The sequence below is a fragment of the Poecilia formosa genome, unplaced genomic scaffold, assembly GCF_000485575.1.
Source record: "Poecilia formosa unplaced genomic scaffold, Poecilia_formosa-5.1.2 Scaffold373, whole genome shotgun sequence".
Lineage (NCBI taxonomy): Eukaryota > Metazoa > Chordata > Actinopteri > Cyprinodontiformes > Poeciliidae > Poecilia > Poecilia formosa.
Window position 1 is genome coordinate 479,579 of NW_006800312.1, and position 19,830 is coordinate 499,408.

Sequence of the window (19,830 nt, forward strand, 5' to 3'; positions counted from 1 at the left end):
CGAGGCTCAGTGATGTCATCGAGCCGATGAGGAAAATCGTCCCCACAAGGTATTACAAACAAACGCGCGCGCACACACACACACACACACACACACACACACACACACACACACACACACACTCGCTCACTGCTGCCCTGTTCTTGGCCACAACTCTGAGCCGAGTTGCAGGTCAGACGAAGGCTAAGAATAAACTCACCCTGCTGAGAGCATCCCTTCATCTCACACACAGCGCAGTTATTCCTTTTACCCTTTCCACCAACACACACACACACACACACACACACACACACACACACACACACACACACACACACACACTCATATTAATTCAAAACAGCCAGAAAGGAGCAGAGGACACAAAGTTAGAGCTCCACACTGAAATCTAAGACGCTCGTTGACTCCGCTGGGGAATCAGCCAGAGATGGATAAAAGAAGCCCTAATTGACTGAGCACAGAGAGAATTAATTACTTCCTGCAGCGCATAATGGGGTCACATCGTGAATAAATACAGACACACACACACAGGTTCACCCAGAGTGACCCTGAATAATCCCCCCACTCCTCCGCAGGTCACCCATAGAGACGCCTCTCGTGTCAAAGTGTGACATTTTTCTCATGATATTCAGAGAAGCCGCTGCTTCTTAAAGAGCACAGCAGCAGGAAACACCTTCTGCTTAACCCTTAAATAACCTGCTAATGCTACGCTACGTCTCTGTGAGAGCGCCTCTTCATGCAGCCACGTTTCAAGCTGCATGCTCGTAGTTTCCACAGCGGGATTTCATCATCAGGGTCGAGCCTTTCCTCCTCACAGTGACGATGCAGAGCGGATTTCTTCACCCTGAAGGGAAACTCATCAGAGCGGCCAAACCGACATTTTCTGAATGTTTTAAACCGCTTGTTTGCACACATCTTTCAGGGGGCATTCCTTCATGTCTTATTGCTCAAAGGAGCTTGAGCTTTGACCTGTGACTAAAAGAAAACAACAAGATGTTTTCTTCCACGTAGAGTGTGGATCTGCACCACCATTTTATGATTTGAAAGATAAACTCTGAGGGCGTTTTCACACCCGATGGTCTGGTAAACTCGGGGACAAAGTAGCAACATTTGTTACATTTTCAGCTGCTGTGGTTTGTATTCACACTAAACTGGGCCAAACCAACCGAACTAACTGAAAAACCTATTTACCCTCCTCGCCTGTGGGGGCGCTGCACCAAGAATGACTGAAGGAATCCGAACAAAATCCTCTGAAGAAGCTGAGCACAACTTCCTTCTTCATGAAATGTAAAGAAAAATGGAGTAGCGTCAGGTTTTACTAGTTACAGGATTTGTTTTTGGCTGAAGACCATGAGCCATTTCTCCCACTAGAGATAAGCTAGCGTGTTTGCTTAGGTTGCATTTACCCAGAATACCTTGTACTATAGTCTGCTTCATTCTTATGGAGCGGTCTATGGTCCACTTCGCATTCACATATGCATTCATACCAATCTTCAGTTCACTTTAATTGAACCCAGTAAACGAACTAGGGTTTGATTAGAACAGAATAAACAACAAACTCTGAGAAGCAAAATATTTAAGATCTAAAACTGGATCAAATTAAGAGTTCAACAACTGAATGTCAACAGGAATGAAACAGTTTTGGTCTCAAAAGAAATCCCTGCAACGAGAAAAGATATTCACCTCCCTGCATTATGATAAAGTTCTGTTACAGCTTAATAAATGTCTAGTTTTGGAGACGGGTTACAGTTTCTACATGAGGTGGAAGCTAAGGTTGAAAAGCTCATGTGTGTTTTGCCAACGTGATGAAATCACAACGCCACCCAGTGGCCTGGCATGTCAACTACAGCAGATTCAAGTTGCAACGTTTCCCCAATAAACATCCAAAAATACTATCAGTTTCTAAACAGCGCCTTAATAGATCACTCCCCACTTCACATCTACTCTCCAACCCAGCTTCCTGACTGCAGCATTTAAATCTCCTGATAAAAATGCATGTACTGGAGTCAGGTTGGTGGAAGAACCTGAGTTTTAAACGGAAGAAATCTGTTTGGTTTACTTCAGTTTCTATATGTTTGTAAAAAAAAAACTAAAATGTGCCCTAAATGTTAGCTGAATAAATCACTGAAGGCAAAGTTTGAGAACTAAAAACAGAGTCAGGGAAGATGACATCAGAAATAGCAGAAGGTGAAGAGATGAGAAATGAGGTGCTAGGGAGAGGAAGGTGAGAGGGAAGGAAGTCTGACAGTGTAAATATGCAAATGTTAAAGGAAGAGGGGAGAAAATGCAAATTAGGGAAAGGTATAAACTGACAGCAAGGTGGAAGTAAAGGTGAAGGAGGGAAGAGAAGCGAGACTGAGAAAACTCAAACTGAACGGCAGAAAATATAAAAATATTCGACACAGGAAGGCAGGCAGGAAGAGAAACAGGTATGAAAATATTTGTTCATAAAAATGGTATAAAATAAATATTCACAAAAGAATAGAGGAAAGGAGAAAAACAAAATATTGAAAGAAACAAAAAGAAAAACATTAAACATTAAAATATATATGAATATATATGCTGGATATATGAATATATATGAAAAATCTGCTAACATTGGTAAAAAAAGGAAACAAAAAAACAAAAAGATGAAGAAATGAGAAAAAAATACATTGAAGAGAAAAACTAAAAATAATAACTAAAATAAAGGAAAGAAAAATTAAACCAAAAAATCTTAAAATTCTAACCAAAATAAAGAAAACAAAGATTAAAATCTGACAAAAAAAACCTCAAACCTAACAACCAATAAAAATTTATTGATAATTACATAATTAAAATCAACACAGTACTATTATGCAGCAGTTTTATTTTGAATCATGGAAAGAAATGACGCAATAGAAAAACAGCTCTCAGATCGCCTCCATATGTATTTAACTCTGTATTTACACTGCAGCTGGATCGCCACTGAATGACCGTAGAGTCAGAACATTCACTGCTCTCATTTCATTACAACCCAACTACGACCCAAACGCCGCAGCAGTGACTCGAGGAGAACGATTCTTAACTTCATGCTCTGCAGACGATTAATTTAGCTTCGGTGAGCTACGATGAAGAAAGCGACAGTTAACTGGAGCTTGGTGTCTGATTATGCGATTCATAATAATAATTCATAATATCAGAGAACGAGCCGCGATCTGAACGCGCCCCTCATAAGACTTTGAATGTAAACCCGACGCGTGAAAAGCTAAGTGTAGAACAAAATGTGAAACGAATGTATTCAAAGTGCAAACGTGTCAAACTTAAAGCGTTGAACGCGTTTCTGACACGCGTGACTCCTTTGGTGCGAACGCACCATCAGCTTTGACTGCATCCAAACAGATTCCTCTGCAGAAGGTCAAGTCGATGCTCCACAAAAGGCTGTTTCTAAGCCAGTTGTGCTTTTTTATTTTTATTCTTCGTCTTGTTATAATTCTGGGATGATCCTCCTAAAGCTGAATAAACTCTAAAATCGATCCATACAAGGTACTATACTAGTAAGTGTTGACGCAGAAAAAGCATTTGATTTGGTAAATTGGGAAATTCTATATAAATCGTTAGAACGATTTGGATTCAGCAATAAATCAATACAGTGTACAAAGACATTATATCAACACCCCACAGCGAGAATCAAAGTAAATGGAAGCCTGACCGATAAATTCAACATACAAAGATCAACCAGACAGAGGTGCTCTCTATCACCTACACCTCTTCATAGAGCCTCTGGCACAAGCAGTACAACAAGACAAAAAAAAGAAAGGAATAATAAAAAAAGAAGAAGAAAAAAAAAGACGCCTTGCAGAAGACGAAGTAACTTTTCTTGAACAGCCAAATGAATCTCTACCAGAGCTGATTAATGTTTTTGGAAAGTATGGTTATCTTTCGGGATATAAAATTAATGTCACCAAAACACAAATTCCAACACTCAATTACATCCCAACAAAAGAAATACAGGAGTCATTTCCCATCAAATGGAATATGAAGGAAATTAAATATCAAGGGGTTAACATTACTAAAGGGTTGTCTTTGCTGTACAAAGCAAATTACGATAAAATAAGCCAAGAGATGCAAAAAGATATAGATAGATGGGCTACTTTGCCTTTAGATCTGAATTCAAGAATTGATATTATTAAAATGAATGTGCAAGCAAAACTATTATATTTGTTTCAGGCATTACCAATAGAGGTCCCTCAAAATCGCTGTGGATCAATGAAAGCTAATCATGCACACATATTTTGGAGCTGTCCTAAAATTGTCCAATTTTGGAAAAATGTGCATGAAACTGTGAAGAAGATTCTTGGATATGATATTCCTATGAGCAGCATGGTACTGTATCTTTGCAATTTTAACAATATCAATGTAAGGGTGAAAGACAGGTACCTGATAAAGATAATGTTAGTAGCTTGCAAGAAAGCTATCACGAGGAACTGGGGAAAGACAGACCCCCCTTGTCAAGAACAATGGACTGGAATAATAGAAGAAATCTACATTATGGAAAAACTGACACATCGATTGAGACTTCAGCAAACACAAATGTTAGAAAAGTGGATGAAATGGACAACATTCAAGACAAAAGACAGCGAGAACAAATCGAGGAAAAACTAGACATACCAGGTAGGACAAAACTCAAACTCAAATCCCAAGCAAAAGTTTTGTGTTGTGAGATGTTTAAATGTTCAGATATGTAAACAAATGTGAAAAATTTCAATAAACAGCTAAATGGAAAAAAAATAAAAAATCGATCCATAATCAGCAGCATCAGTTAGTTCCATGAACAGAGCGCTGCTGTGTGGCGTCTACGTTCTTCTTCTGCGCATTCGGGTTTGAACAGAAGTCGCATTTAATGATCAGTATGAACGACCACGCAAGAAATAACAGGATTTAATGCAGCGTCTAGATCTGCCGTGTGAACGTATCCGCCTTAATCCCCACATCTGGTGATCGGACCGAAGCGCGAGGGGAGTGAGAAGACGAACACGTTGCTGCTTAAAACGGCCAAACACAGAAACTCAAGACAAACATGAAGGGAAATGAGCCACAAAAAGGCGCAGAGATTAGAGAGACGACTGGAGGGATGAATCGATATCCTGCTGAGGTCTCCTCTTACTCCAGCTCCTTTACATGAAAACGGCAGAATATTGATCCGTCTTTGTTCCTTAAGCATCTACCTTAAGCTTTCCTAAGCAGCTCCCAGCTTTTGTCCCTCATCTTTTAGCCCAAACTATCCTCCCTGTTTATCAAAGAATGAGCCGAGAAACGGGAGAGAAAATGCAAACAGGCTCATCAAAAATCACAGTTTGACTGGAGAAACGTTCCTGCCTGCGTCTGTTTGATTTCAGGATATTAACTCATCAATCTCTGGTGCGACGGTGAAATAATTCAATTAGAGTCCCTAATTAGAGGACATAAATGTGTTTTTTTTAAAACAACAGTAGAGATAGTTACACCAGCAGATGTCTGTCTCTGTACATTAAACACAGCAGCAATTTAAAATTAAGATCATATTAAAATAATTAGATGCTCAAATCTGAGGAAATGATTTGGACTGGAGGTTAAGAGAAGGCTGCAGCGGCCTTCACAGTGGAGCTAAAGCCCACCAAACGCTGCTTCAATCACTTCATGCAAAGATGGGAAAAGATTTATAATCCGATTAGAGCCAACAAATAATCAAACCCAGAAGGTTCAGCTGTTAAATCGGGATATTCCAGCACTGATTTGTTGCTTTGCATTGAATAAATTAACGTCACAAACTGCCTTACGGACTGGACATTTCTTTTCTTTAACTGCGCTTCTCCAGCATTCCTCAGTTTAACTCCAGTTGAGCTCATTTTTACTGGTGCATTTTGTTGATTAGCCGATATTTCCATGCAAACCGATCTCATCCGCCTCCACAAACGTCTGAAAATCAGCTGCTGTCCCTTTTGCTCTGATATCAGAGGACGGACTGACTGACAAAAAACTGAGCAACTTCGTCTCATTTTTTCACCTTACATGAACTTCTAGCTAGCTTCTAGAGCTAGCTGGCCAGCTAGCTTCTAGCTCCACCCACAGCTGAATGGTTGCCATGGAGATTAAAGGATTTCTCAAACAAAGCACCCCATGGATGTTTTTGATGAGGGAATAAACTTCCAACATGATGTAAAACTCCAAAAAGTGGATTTTACGTAACGCTGGCCCTTTACATCGATGAAGGAACGGTTTTGGAACAATTTAAAAGTTAAACAGCCCTCAGTAAATATTCCCTTTCTTTCTTTCTTTCTTTCTTTCTTTCTTTCTTTCTTTCTTTCTTTCTTTCTTTCTTTCTTTCTTTCTTTCAGGGAAACACAGAACTAAACTAACAAGCTGTTACCTTTAAACAGCTTGTTTAAAGCTATTTAAACAAGCTGTACGAGGCGTTACTATTTGTACACCTCGTACAAATAGTAACGAGGCGTTTATAAACCTTTAACCTTCAACACCGTGAGCGAGAGTCGGCTGTGATGTCCCGCTCTCTGTTTGCGAACACACAGAGAGGAAGAGGGAACTTTATGAGCCCCGCAGGCCCCAAGGAAACTGCAGTCCCAGTTGCTTTATGTGTTGGTCAATTTAACACTGCTAACATCAGCAGATTAAAAATGCATGTGCCCAAGGACGCTGGCTGGAGAAACTTTGAGAGTGTGTGTGTGTGTGTGTGTGTGTGTGTGTGTGTGTGTGTGTGTGTGTGTGTGCAGGTGTTTAATCACGACAAGCACACTATAAACAGTAGAGTTATTACACCGATACTCAGCTTTTACAGGGAAATCTTTCTGTTAAGTTTAGTTTTAACAAATGAAAAGAAAGGAAAGTTTAAAAACTCAGCAGATGTCATGAACTCACATGGTTTCATCGTTCTGAAACTCCAGCTTTCCAGCAGCCATTTCGTAGTCCTCCCCTCCTTTAGCTGTCCCGTCCAGGGTCCGATAGGGGACGGCGACCAGACCGCGGGCCCCCGACGTCCGTAGGACCTTCACCTCCATCACGCCCACGCTCTCACTCACCCTCTGACTGGCGCCTTCGAACGTGAAGATACCTGGAGACAGGATGGGGCAGATAAATGCCTATACAGAGAGGAACATTAAACTCTAAATAATCAAGACTTCGTATCCATTTAACATTTTTATTCAGGGCTGGGGCTTTAAAGATTTAATTTTGATTAGTTAATTATATAGATTTAAATCAGATTTTTTCCGGCCGGAACATTTGTATTTGCATGTTTCTGGTACATCTGTAAATCTGACGCACAAGCAGCGTCAATAAACAACATAATGGAGACAGAACTGCTTCTCTAATCTAAACCCACTGGGGTTAACCCATTTGCTTAACCTACGTTTCAAATCTCCATTTCAAATCTCCATCTGGATATTTTTGCTTATTCTAGTTCTATGAAGCTCTTTAAATGCCCTGTGAGTAAATAATTTTGCCCAATTCTCCATAACAACTGGAACTTTCAATATCTAGCAGTTATTTTTCACTATTTACCATCTATTAAGAAAGTTTCTTCAGATTAAACGGAAGTAAAACATCTTGAAATGGCGGGAATGAAATTACCGTAATAAAACGCTGGAAAGTGCAACGTCTCCCCTTCCAGAAACTGTTGGGATTTTTCAGATGGAGCAAAGTGTGGCGGGATTACGGTACCGCAAAGCTGGCCTGTAAAACCGTGTCATCTGCGACGCCTTTCTGCCGACGAGGGTTAAAACACGATCTGATGGGACGTTAGGAAAGACTGTTGTTGTGTTTAAGTAGCGCTAAAAGGCGCTTTAGCATATTCGACGCTAAAATAGCCTCTAAACGTGTTGATGTTTCTAAAGTGGTTCCAGAAACACGTCAGAGCTGATTGGGTCGAACAGCACTTTGCACCGATCTGATGGGTCTGTGAAGCTTTAGAGAGACAATGCTGGATGATATCAAGAATATGAAAGAAAATATGTGCTTTTCCATTTTCTTGAGGGTTGGACACATCGACAGCAGGAAAGGCATTATTAGTTTATCACTGATATGTAAAAGTGGATTCTTGTTGGTCGTTGCAGCAGAATTTCAACACATTTAGAATAGAAATATCAATAATCTGACTACCGGAGGGCATATTGGTCTTTTTTTACCTCGGCGAGCTTTCAGTGTGATTGATTAAAACCTTCGTTTGTTAAAGCCTCGTCTCACCTGCGTGGTCGTCGTCGTAGATGGTCACTGTGGCTGTGTGGTTTTCTCCCAGCACGGCCTTCGGGGCGGCGCTGGCGTCCAACGGGGCGGCGCCGATCTCGGGGCAGCCGACCACGCGGGGGTTACTGAGGTGAACGTAGAAATACTCGTCCTCCTCAAAGATGTCATCGTCGATGACGCCGACGGTAATCTCTGGAGAAAACAAAAGCAGTCATCGGGACATCAGATGATGCTCCTGACCCGGATCGTCTGTGTTCGCTGCCTCACAGATAAAACTCTTCATTAATTTGATGCTGTTTCTGTTTCTAGAAAGTGAACCTCGCTCCGTGCTTCTGAGCTTAGCTGTGTCTCCTGCCTGGACAGGAAAAACTTTGGTGCTCAGTTTTTATTTCAGAAATCAGTATTTGGAGGAATAACCGGGAGGTTTCCAGTGAGGTTCAGAGCAGAGCTCTGAGTTTTTACAGATCCGTCCAAAATGTGGCCTGGGAACTATTTTGTTTGGCCCTCAGTTGATGCAGATGAAAGCTTTGTATTTTTAATTTGTATTCATCTTCAAATAACCACACTTTTACACTCACAAGGGTGACATATATCCATCTCCAAACACAAAATGATTTAAATTTTACTTTTATTGCTCCAAACTGACTAAAATGTTTTTTTTTTTCAATAAACACTTGACAAATATTTATTTTACAGGGCAAACCCTTAGGTTTTGGCTCTGGAATAGTTTCCACCTGACTACTTCATTTGTTTTATTAAACTGTTACATCATCAAGTCAGTAAAGAAAAGTAAAACATCGCAGTAAACGTTTTTAGTAAAAATATGACACTTTTTTCTTTCTTTCCAACCTTTTTGTCCACCGTAGAAAGTTCTCCCTGGTTTTCTGGGATTTTTACACTGTGGTTCCTCTCCACTGTCGCCACATGCTTTCTCTGGGTGAGAAATTGTTGTTTTTTCCAACTGGATCTGAATCTAACTTGGATTTTATTGAAAGAAACTGGATTGATTTGAGCTTGATTCTGATGCAAACTGATTTCATGCAGCTGGATGTGAACTGTTTGGACCAGTTTGTTCTGTTTTGTTTTGCAGACTCATTGTGGTAAACAGCACATGCAGTTGCCCTGCAGGGCTGCAGATGACGTCTGCTGTCTCAGTGACGCCGCTTTTGAAAACATGTCGTGGTTGCTCATGTCACTCTTTACCTTTGAGGGTCTCTCCAGGCTTAAACAGCAGCGTTCCTTCAGCAAACTCGTAATCTGAGCCCGCGTTGGCCGTGCCGTCCTCTGTGCGATAATCCACCTGGGGCAGAGCGCAGAGAGGGAAGACAAGAAAAAGAGGGATGAGATAAACGATAGCAGATACACGAAGAGGGCAGATTAAACAGAAAGGAGAGAGACGGCTTCATTAAACGAAGCCTTGTGGTCAGATGCAACTCAATCATTAATTCTTTGAAGATGGCACAATAAAATATTCTCCACATTTTCTTCCATTCATATCTGAGCCTTCATACGAAAGCGAACTTTAAAACCAGGAAACGAGCAGAGCGACCCTGAAAGCCGGTTTCTGCTCGCAGGACAAGCTGAAGTGAGTGTGACTGCGGTAATTTATTCCTATTTTTAGCTCTTCATGAAACGTGTATGCTCTTAGAGAGACTCTGAGCTTAATTTATTTTCAAAAACACCCATTCAGATATTTCTGGTCCTGTCCCGAGGCTCGGTAATATTTCAAAGTTTCCAGACATGCAGGCTGCTGGTTTCATACATGAAAATGTAAGAGATTAATCCTTTTGGTAATTTTTTGGTAGACAAAAACGCTGCAGATGTAGTTCCAACACAAAAACAATTCTGATTTATGTCAAGTTTATCTCTACTATTTCTCATCATCACCCAACGATCTCAGTTGCTGTTGGATGATTAGCATCACTGCTTGACAACAAGGAGTTAGAAAACCCATTAGTGTTTACTTGGAGCCAATATCATCCACTCATTTCATGAAAACTGGAAGGTTAAATATTTCTGCTACTACAAAAATTAAGACCTGCTATTATTTAAGGCTAATATACATTATTTTCTAATGAATTTAAGTCATTGCAGGGTCTTAATTTAAATGAATGTAAGACTTTTTAAGGATGTGCTGACAGCCTTGAGTCAGAGGCCTCTTCAGATTAATTGCAACACTGACTGCTACTGGAAACCCTTCCATCACCAAAGTCTGTCTGAAGATACTTGGATGGTGAGAGTAACGACATTTAATTTCCCTAAGGACTGAAAACAGCAGCATTTATATGCAAGAAGAAAATTTCAAACACCGCAGACGGCGCTGAGATGAAGCAGCCTTTGCTAAAGGACGAGGTTTTCTAAAACAACAGAGGAAAACGTTCTCCCAGCTCGCCTCATAGCTCCTCTATCATCTGAGCATCACAACAGCATCCGATTAGAAAGGAAGACAAGGATTTCCACGTCTGCTGGAGGTGAAAACACTTCAGGAGAGAGATCAGATGTGCTGGAGATGTGAGCGGTCGCTTCCCCAGGTGCCTGCTTTTATTTCTCGTTACGTCTGTTAGCCTCCGCACCCACAAGAGTTTTAATCCCAGCGGACTGGGATTAATTAGTCCTAATAGAAACTCACTTTGACAGTGACTCCGGGGTCTCCTCCGTGTCTGGCTACGGTCAGATTCAGGGAGCCGCAGTTTTCGAAGCACTGGTACAGAGACGGCTCAAACTCCATCCTGATGGTGTGAGGGTCGTCCTCCTGGGTCTGCGTCTCGTTGGTGCTCACCACCTGAAGAGCAAAGTGAAAAAACACGCAGCTGAAAGGCTGCCCGACGGCAGACGGTAAGAGGTTAAAGGTCACAGATGATCACCTTGCGAGCCTGGTCGGCGGCGTGCTTCTTCAGGATGTTTCCAGCTCCGATCATCATCCTGGTGGCCTGGATGCGGTAAAACGCTCGGCTCTTCTGCTGCTGCATCAGAACCTGATCAGAAACACAATCAATAACCAAACAGATAACTGTAGATAACTGGATATGATTAAACTTCTGTTTGAGCAGAAGAGAGAAAACAATTTTTTTAGTTACATATTTAAATCTTTTATTTGTTGCAAGCACAAATGATCCATCATGACCAAACACAGAAATAATCAATAAATGTGACTAAAAGGGCAGAAGAGTAGTGCTGATGTGCTTAACTCTAAATTTGCAAACTTTCTCCAATTAACTTTTTATTTTTAAAACAGAAAATACAAAAAAAGAAAAAGAAAACCTTCCTTTTTTTAAAAAATCGTCATCTAGATTACATACCATCGCCTTTCTAAAAATAATGACCAACAGTGATTTTAACAAAAAATGACTAAGGAAGGCAACAATATTCATTCATTCATGTAGATATTTAAAGTAGATCATCAAATTTATAAAAAAAAATTAAAACAAAGATGAGCTTAGTTAAATTACTTTTTATTTTTTCATTCTATTTATGGGTCCATGATCTCATTTATTAGAAACCTGTTTTGATAAAGTTACAAGCACAGATAGGAAAGTTTGACTCAGTTAAATGAGCTAATAAAAAATGAACTAAAAACAAGTTTCATAAGAATATTCCTCATTTTCGTCCTAAAAGAAATTTGAATCATCCCAAAGGAATTAGATCGTGTTGTAGAGTTTCACATTGACAGTAAGAAAATGTTGTTTTCCCCCAAGATTTGACTGCAGTAATGGAAAAATTAGTTTTAAATGGAAGAAAATATCCAAACGAACCTTTCCCAAAAGGAAAAACTAGTCACCTATGAGCCTAATAAGAGTTAAATCTGAGTAAGTATTTAACATCAGTGGAGGATCTTTTGCCCATTTTCTATTACAGAATTATCCTAAATTAAACAGATTTGAGCATAAACAGTTTATAAGAGGTCAGAACCTTAATTAGACCTCTCCAAAAATATTTTTTTAGCCATTCAGAAGCAGAATTGCTGAGGTTCTTTGCAGCGCATTCGGTCCAAATGCACCTAATCCCCTTCAGGATTTTCTGGTAGAGAGAAAAATTCATGCCTCCATAAATTACCGCCAGATCGTCACACTAGAACCACTTTTTTCTGCCTGTTTAATGTTTTATTCTCTGAGATGCTGTGAAACATTTTGTGTGTGGCTGTAAACAAAAACAGAAGAAATCTTTATGGGGAAAATACATTTTCAAAACTCTTTAGTGGGCTTGACTTTTACCTCCTTCATGAAGCACCAGACTTTTCACTCTGAAATTTAAAGCTAATGATGCTTATCAATCCAAAGGCACTGATTTCAATAAAACTGCATGGTTGAATAGTAACCTTAACGACCTCCCAAATTGAAAATGGACAAATTGGCTATCCTAGAAGTGAAGATCATTACATTAAATTGACTCTGTTGGCTGGGAACAATGTAATTAATGTAGGTTTAGGCAACGCGGTGCAGCTGAATCCTAAATCAATCTGCAGCAGTTTAGGTGGAGGCCAATAGTAGGTGTTTTAACAATAGCAATCAGTAACATAAGTACTATAAAACATCAGTGCTATAAATAGTTTCACATAGCATCTCCTAAAGCAGCTGGTCCGTAGGCCTCATTTCAAAAAGTAAATTTAAAACTCTGAGACACAGATGGGTATCATTTCCAATGAGATACTAGAACGTCATTGGACGCTTTTTTCTTTTTTGATCAAAGTTAAGCTAGCACCTAATAAAGAGGCAAGCTAGCAGCTTCTCAAGAGTCAAGCTAGCAGCTTCTCAAGAGTCAAGCTAGCAGCATCTCAAGAGTCAAGCTAGCAGCTTCCCAAGAGTCAAGCTAGCAGCATCTCAAGAGTCAAGCTAGCAGCTTCCCAAGAGTCAAGCTAGCAGCTTCTCAAGAGTCAAGCTACAAATCTCTACTATTTCTTAATGTCTAAATTAATGTCTAAAACATGAGAATGTACCTGATAATTAGCCATCTCGATCAGCTGCTCCATGTCCTTGTCTGGGTGTCTCTGCTTCAGCTCCTTCAGTGTCCTCGCCATGTCCCTCCTGGCCTCATCATCCTCATCCTTTCCCCCCTCCATCATCCCTCCGTCCATCCCGCTGTGGCAGTTCAGCGCGATCTGTCCGTCTAGTTCCAGCATGTCCATCTTTGTGAATCCACCCAGACCCAACGCTCCTCCTCCGCCTCCTCCGTCCATGCCGCCAATCCCTCCATCTCCCTCCGTCTCAATGATGATGCCGCGGTGCTTGTCGGCACGGTAACGCTTGCGGACGTACTTGTAGAAGAGAAGTCGCCGGTCGGCCACCCAGGCTTGGACAACGCAGAGGGGAAAGCAGAGGAAGGTGAGCACAGCCTCCCATACCTGCAGAAGAGAAAAGACGAGGGGGAAATTTAGTTTTATTTTTTTTACAAATGCTGTCAATCCGTTAATCACGATTAATCACGATGCCTAACTTTGCAACTTTGTAAGCTTGACATATAAATATGCACGCAGTTGCCTGAATGGAGCCTCCTTCTGCCACACTTCAACCAATTAAAATGCACGTAGATCGATTAATCGATTAATTTTAACACATTAAAATAATGCAATATTAAATCAGCGCAACGTTGCCCTCCTTTTTACCCTTCCTCACCTCCACCTCTCCGGGAGAAATCACGCTCAGAATCATGTAGAGCCAGATGTAGGCGAACAAGCTCCATGCTGCCGTGACGAAGAACACCCGGAGGTGTTTGATCTTCCTCGTCTCGCCGTCGGGAACCACGTACACGCAGAGGGCGATGATCACAAACATGTTGAAGGCGGCGCTGCCCACGATGGTGCTGGGACCCAGAGACCCGGCCTCAAAGCCATGACCGCACACCTGCAGGTCGGAGGTCAGACAATCGGATTATTGCTCTGGGTTTCATAACGTCTGGTCTGCTGGGCAGCTCCCGACCTCGACCCGGACTTACCTCAATAACTGACAGCAGAATCTCAGGAGCGCTTGAGCCCAAAGCCATGAGCGTGAGATTGGAAACGGTTTCGTTCCAGATCCTCACCGTAGCCGTAGTGGTTTCACCGTTTGGCTTTTTTATTGTGATCTCCTTCTCTTGGGACGTTATGACCTGCAGAGAAGAGGAAAGGCAGCAACAGGAGATTGTTTTAATTTATTCCTTTTTGTGGAAGGCACTGTGGATAGTGTAGGTGTGAGATATGTTGGTATTGATCTGATACCAAGTAAATACAAGTATCACTGATATTGACACCAATACCAATACTTTTTATTAATCGTCAAACTTCTGGCTTTTGTATTTTCTTAATAGGTACACCAATTTATTTATGCCAATTTTCTTAATTTTGGGAGATCGGTGATCAGCTGATATTTATATGTGAAGCTGATCTTATGTCCTGATTTTATCTACTTTGGGAAACGTCTAAAAATCAGCCACCAGGTCATTTCTGCATGTTTCCAGCTAACAACAGTCACTCCACTGTCACAAACTCAGCAACATTCTTGCTGTATTTAACAACATTTCAGACAAAAAAAATAATATTTTTGACCAAAATTAGAATCGGTAGATTAAGGGTTTTTTAATGATCGGTAATTGGCAATCGGCCAGAAAACTGCAATCGGTGCACCCTTCGTTTTAACTGTGAAATATTTTGTTAAATCCTAGGATGGAATTTGGACAAAGTTCATTGGTGTCTACAAAATACTTTCACAACATGTTAACATGATAAACAGAAAAATAGATAAACAAAACAAATTTGTGTGAGTCTTTCCTAAATGAAAAAATTAGAATTTGAGAACAAATCAAAGCAAAATCTTTTTTGAGGAACTTTTGAGAAGCAATGCTGCAAAAATAAAATAACATTTAGACAAAATCTGAAACAAAAGTATTGATCTTGCCATGTTAGTATCAATCTGGTACTGATACCAAGTTTATCAATATTTTTGGATCAATCTGCCCGGTTCTAGTGGACACGAGTGTTTAATGAGTAACGTACCTCTATGGACGACATGAACCGGTCCGCTATGATGCTCATGCCCAGGAACATGTAAATAAGTGCCACAAAGTAAACAATTGCCCGTGCCACTTTGTCTCCCACTGACGGGTTCTGGGGGTTCCAAACAGGAAGTACCACTCCTGAAACACAAAAACAAAAATTAAAACAATTTGTCTTTACCAGCAGACATTGTACAGCGCATACAGCGGGAAAACCAACTGACCAAACGTGTTGGAACTCAGCTTGGGTTGCCAGGTAATGGGCGGAATGCCGCTGGGGTTGCTAAGTAACGGGCGGAATTCTGCTGGGGTTGCTAGGTAACCATGCATTGCCTGCTGATTTGTGATGTTACATTTTAAAGGTTTTTGAAACAACTCATTAACTTATTGCCAGAAAAACAGCTGAGTGGGTTTTTGGGGGCTGATATTAGAAGCAGTTGAGACCCAAATGGAAGCATTAAAATGTACAAAATGTGAATTTTTGTGTAATAGGAACTGCTTAAACATTACAAGGTTGTGTCACTCTTTCACTTTTTCAACTGAACTGGAGTTTATATAAAATATATCAGTGGCCCACCTTCCTGACAGGGGTCTCCGCTGGCCGTACAGTTCCCTGAAGACTCTGCAAGGGCCGGAGCCGCGCATGAGATCAGCACAGTGAGGAAGATGAGGAGGAAGAGCAGTGAGGAGGAGGAGGGGCGGAGGGAGACGAAGGCAGATGTATGGACAGGCATGGCCGCAGGAGCCATTGTTACTGAAGCATCTGGCCCGACGTTTAATCACTCGCTTAGGGTCAGCTCAGAATCGAGTGAGGTCCCAAACCTGCAGGACGGCAGAGAGAAAAGCTTCGGTTTTATTACAGGACAACGTGTTTAACAACATACTACTGAAGCTCCGTTCTACATCCATCCGTCTTTTAGGGGAATAGTTGGAAGGTGATTTAAGGTGGATTCAGGCACATAAAATGAAAAAGCAATAAAAGGCGGGTCATTACATGGGAGAAAATTAGAGAGATTCTTTAGACGTGATGTAAACTCTATTAAAGTCGTGGCCTGCAGCTGTAATGGACCTACAAATAATAACCGTTTGAGCTTTCAGTGGATTTGTTGAGCCTGAGGTCCTGGAAAGCACAGATAAAAAATATTAATCCTCTTTTATTTTCTTACCTCGGACAAAAAGAGACAATAAAAACATTGTTTTTGCAGTTTAACCCAAAGATGACCGTAACTGTTTTTATGTATGTTACCCCAATATCCAAAATGAAGCTGAATTCACATTCAGGAAGGAAAATTGGTGAAACTTTTTGTTTTGTTTTACCATAAACAAAGCAAAACTTAAGGATGTTTTTAATTTTACCTTAACAATCCTTAAAGGATGGGGAGAAAAACCAAACGTTTACCAGTTTTAAGATGTCATTTGTTATCCTTTAGGACGTTACTTTTGTTTTGTCAACTAATTAAGTAGTGAATTAATTACTGACTGAAAAAAATGACCATTTACAGATTGAACAAACTCAAATCAGTACTTAAGCCAAAACTGAACAAAAAATAGATACATTTTCCAATTAAGATTAATAAAAAATATTTTTTTAAATTATCTGTAAAAACTTTCTCTTGTACCCAAAACCTCTCAGTTGTCATAGTTTCAGCTTCACCTGTTTCAAATTCTGCAAAAACAAGCGAAAAAGACAAATCTCTTAAAATGCACCTTTTGCTGTCCAATTATTAATTGCTTAATCAAATAAATAATCAACAGATCAATCCTACCCTGTATTGATAAGTCAAGCAGAAAGAGGTGAGATTTTCACATGTTGATGGTAGAGGTATTTTTTGCTACAAATTATCAAACTATAGAAAATAAAACTGATTTGCATTTTAAGCAATAAAATATTTATTTTGTTATTGGATAAGGAATTATTTGTTTATTTGCGTCTTTTAATGTATTTCCAATATTGTATAAAGTAGAAAAATGTTTAAAAGTTTGCACACGATTCATCATCGGATTAATCTATAGTTTATCCAATGACATGGTTTGGATTAACTCGCATTCATGTGTGAGAACGGCCTAGTCAAAGTCCAGATGAAAATCCAGATGAGAATATGTGAATCAGTGTTCAGACACAGGGATGATTCTGATGGATTACATGTTTTGAAGGTGTTTCACTAAATCAGAGATTACCCAAAGGTTCAGTGGATGAATTTCATAAAATCAGAAGCTCTGATCCAACATTTCCAAGTGCCAGAAAGTCTGTTTTTAGATAATTTTCTGTTTTTAGATAATTTTCTAATTTTAGATCATTTTCAGTTTTTAGATCATTTTCTGTTTTCCCCAGACTGATAGTGCTCCTAAATAATCAGCTTGCCAAAATAAAAGCCCTACTGTTCTAATATTTGCCTAAGAACATCAAACATGGAGGATTTGTTTTGTTGTAGAGAGAAAGAAGGCAAACAGAAACTCTCTGCTCAGTTTGAGTTTGAGGTCAACTTTTCATGTGGATTCCTTTGACTCGATGTCTTCCCACACCATAGCTGCGTTAGCAGAGACGGAGAAATGGTGGAAAAACGCAGCTTTAAAATCGATTTTTCAATATTCCCCCCAGAGTCTGGTGAAAATAACGGCCTTCAAATTTGTCTTTCTTTGCACACAGGTCATTGCAGACAGACGTGTCTGTGTGCAGACCGCGGTTGGTTTCACGCTGGGAAGCCAAACTGTGGAAAGCAGAAATAAAACGGCAATATGTTTCCTGAGCGGCTCTTCATTAATCTGTTAAGAGAGAAACCGTTTTAAGATGTCAGGTCAAGTCAGGGCAAATAAATGCTCACAGTCACAGAAAAACAGCCTCACTTCCTTTTTGACATTATCTCAAATACATTCAAACACCCTGGACTCAAACTGCTGACCCGCTTTTCTCAGAAACACCAAGTGCAAATAAGCGTGGTTAGTTATCTGTGGTGACATCAACGTTGGGTCGCTCACCCCGTCCTCATCCGTCTTCAGGGTCTTCCTGCTCCGACAGCAACCTGTCACTTCAATGCTCTGTTCACGTCTCTCCTTTCTACTCTGTGATGTCAATGCTTCTGTAGCATCTTAGCCTGCAAGATTTAACAGAAACTGATACGTCCCTTTCTTATCTGCACGGTCCAAATCTACTCATTTAAGCACCTTTTCACAGCGTAGAACAACAATGACATGCAGGAGTGGCTTGTTGTTTTTGTAGCCTCCAAGTCAAATGAACAACACATTTTAACTTCTTTTCAAATTACCAATATGCAGCGCTAGCTTGAAGTGACGTAGTGCCAAACAACAAGCTGATGTGAGAGAATCAATGTCAGATGGAGAGAAAAAGTGGCTTTGTGTAAAGTGTCCCCAAAATAAGATTCTTAAAGTTACATCATGGTTGAACAATTAAATAAAACAAGAAAACTGAGACCTTTAGCTGCTTCTGTTCATTTGGCCACTCTGTGTTTAGTTTGTTACTGAAGTTGGGAGAAATTACAGCTCTGGAAACAATGAAAAGACAACTTAAAATGATCAGTTTCTCTGATTTTACTTTTTATATGTATATGTTTGAGTAAAATGAACATTGTTCTTTTATTCTATGAACTACTGACAACATGTCTCTGAAATTCCAAGCAAAAATGTTGTATTTATTTGCAGAAAATGAGAAATGGACACAATAACAAAAAAGACACAGTGCTATCAGATCTCAACTAATACAAAGAAAAAAGTTTATATTCATTTAGAAACAACAATAATAATGTTTTAACCCAGGAAGAGTTCAGGAATCAATATTTGGAAAAACCAGGAGGTCTCTAATGAGGGTCAGTGGGCTCTTAAGTTTTTCCAGAGCTGTATGGTGGATTATGCTAATCCAAAGTGAGCTAAATAACATCACAATTTTAGTATTTCACATAACAATCATCCGTGTGGTGAATTATAGGCAGAAGTCGGCTCACGAAAGAGCACGTTTAAATCTCTGGGGAGGGTGCTGATCTAATATGTCTCCAAGCTGCTGCTTTCAGCCAACACTGATCCAGACTTTCACCTCATTGAATAGATCAACCCAAACTCCTCATAACTGTCACTCACTTAATTTTGAACAAACTGCTACTGGAATACGATCAGTAATTACATTATTTAGTTTGGTGAGACGCTATGCAAAGGTTCAGTCTGCGCTGATGAAGATTCACTCATTTCAGGGTGATGGATGCTTCAGTTTTAAAGAAACTGTCAGAAAGAACAACACAGTAATTAAGTCAAAACTTTACAAAAATACACAAATTTTTCATGGCATATGTTTCTAATACTGTATAAAAAAAGACTGAAGTGCTTCAACGAAAAATCTACAGAATGTGCTAATTTATTTTATGATTAAAATACTCAATCATGAAAATAATCATTACCGGCACCCATGAAATTACATGTGGCTTGAAACCTTGTTACTTACTTTTTTGTATAAAAACAAAATATGCCACAATATGAATAGAGAAACAATAAAAAATCTTAATTTTGTGAATCGGTAAACAGATGAAAAAGAAGATGAAGGCGGACGAGGAGCATATTTACAGCCTCTGTAGAGCAAATCACACACCAGCTTTGACCTGTTTATTGAAAGCAGTAAGAGCACTGACAGCGGCCGTCAATTCACATCAACTCAGCTGTACCTCACTGCTC

At 39.9% G+C, this 19,830-nt stretch overlaps 1 protein-coding gene across 2 annotated transcripts in view; it reads right to left on the minus strand.

Annotated features, from left to right (window-relative positions):
* LOC103154085 (sodium/calcium exchanger 1-like) overlaps positions 1-19,830 on the minus strand; it is a 103,094-nt gene that overhangs the window by 38,976 nt on the left and 44,288 nt on the right. For both annotated transcript variants that reach the window (XM_016662424.1, XM_016662425.1), the window contains exons 2-11: positions 15,734-15,978; positions 15,158-15,297; positions 14,122-14,274; positions 13,803-14,030; positions 13,127-13,531; positions 11,058-11,168; positions 10,823-10,975; positions 9,397-9,493; positions 8,194-8,385; positions 6,871-7,063 (exon numbers count right to left, since the gene is read on the minus strand). In XM_016662424.1, coding sequence (XP_016517910.1) covers positions 6,871-7,063; positions 8,194-8,385; positions 9,397-9,493; positions 10,823-10,975; positions 11,058-11,168; positions 13,127-13,531; positions 13,803-14,030; positions 14,122-14,274; positions 15,158-15,297; positions 15,734-15,905 — 1,844 coding nt within the window. In that variant the 5' untranslated portion in view covers positions 15,906-15,978. The remainder of the gene's footprint in view (positions 1-6,870; positions 7,064-8,193; positions 8,386-9,396; positions 9,494-10,822; positions 10,976-11,057; positions 11,169-13,126; positions 13,532-13,802; positions 14,031-14,121; positions 14,275-15,157; positions 15,298-15,733; positions 15,979-19,830) is intronic.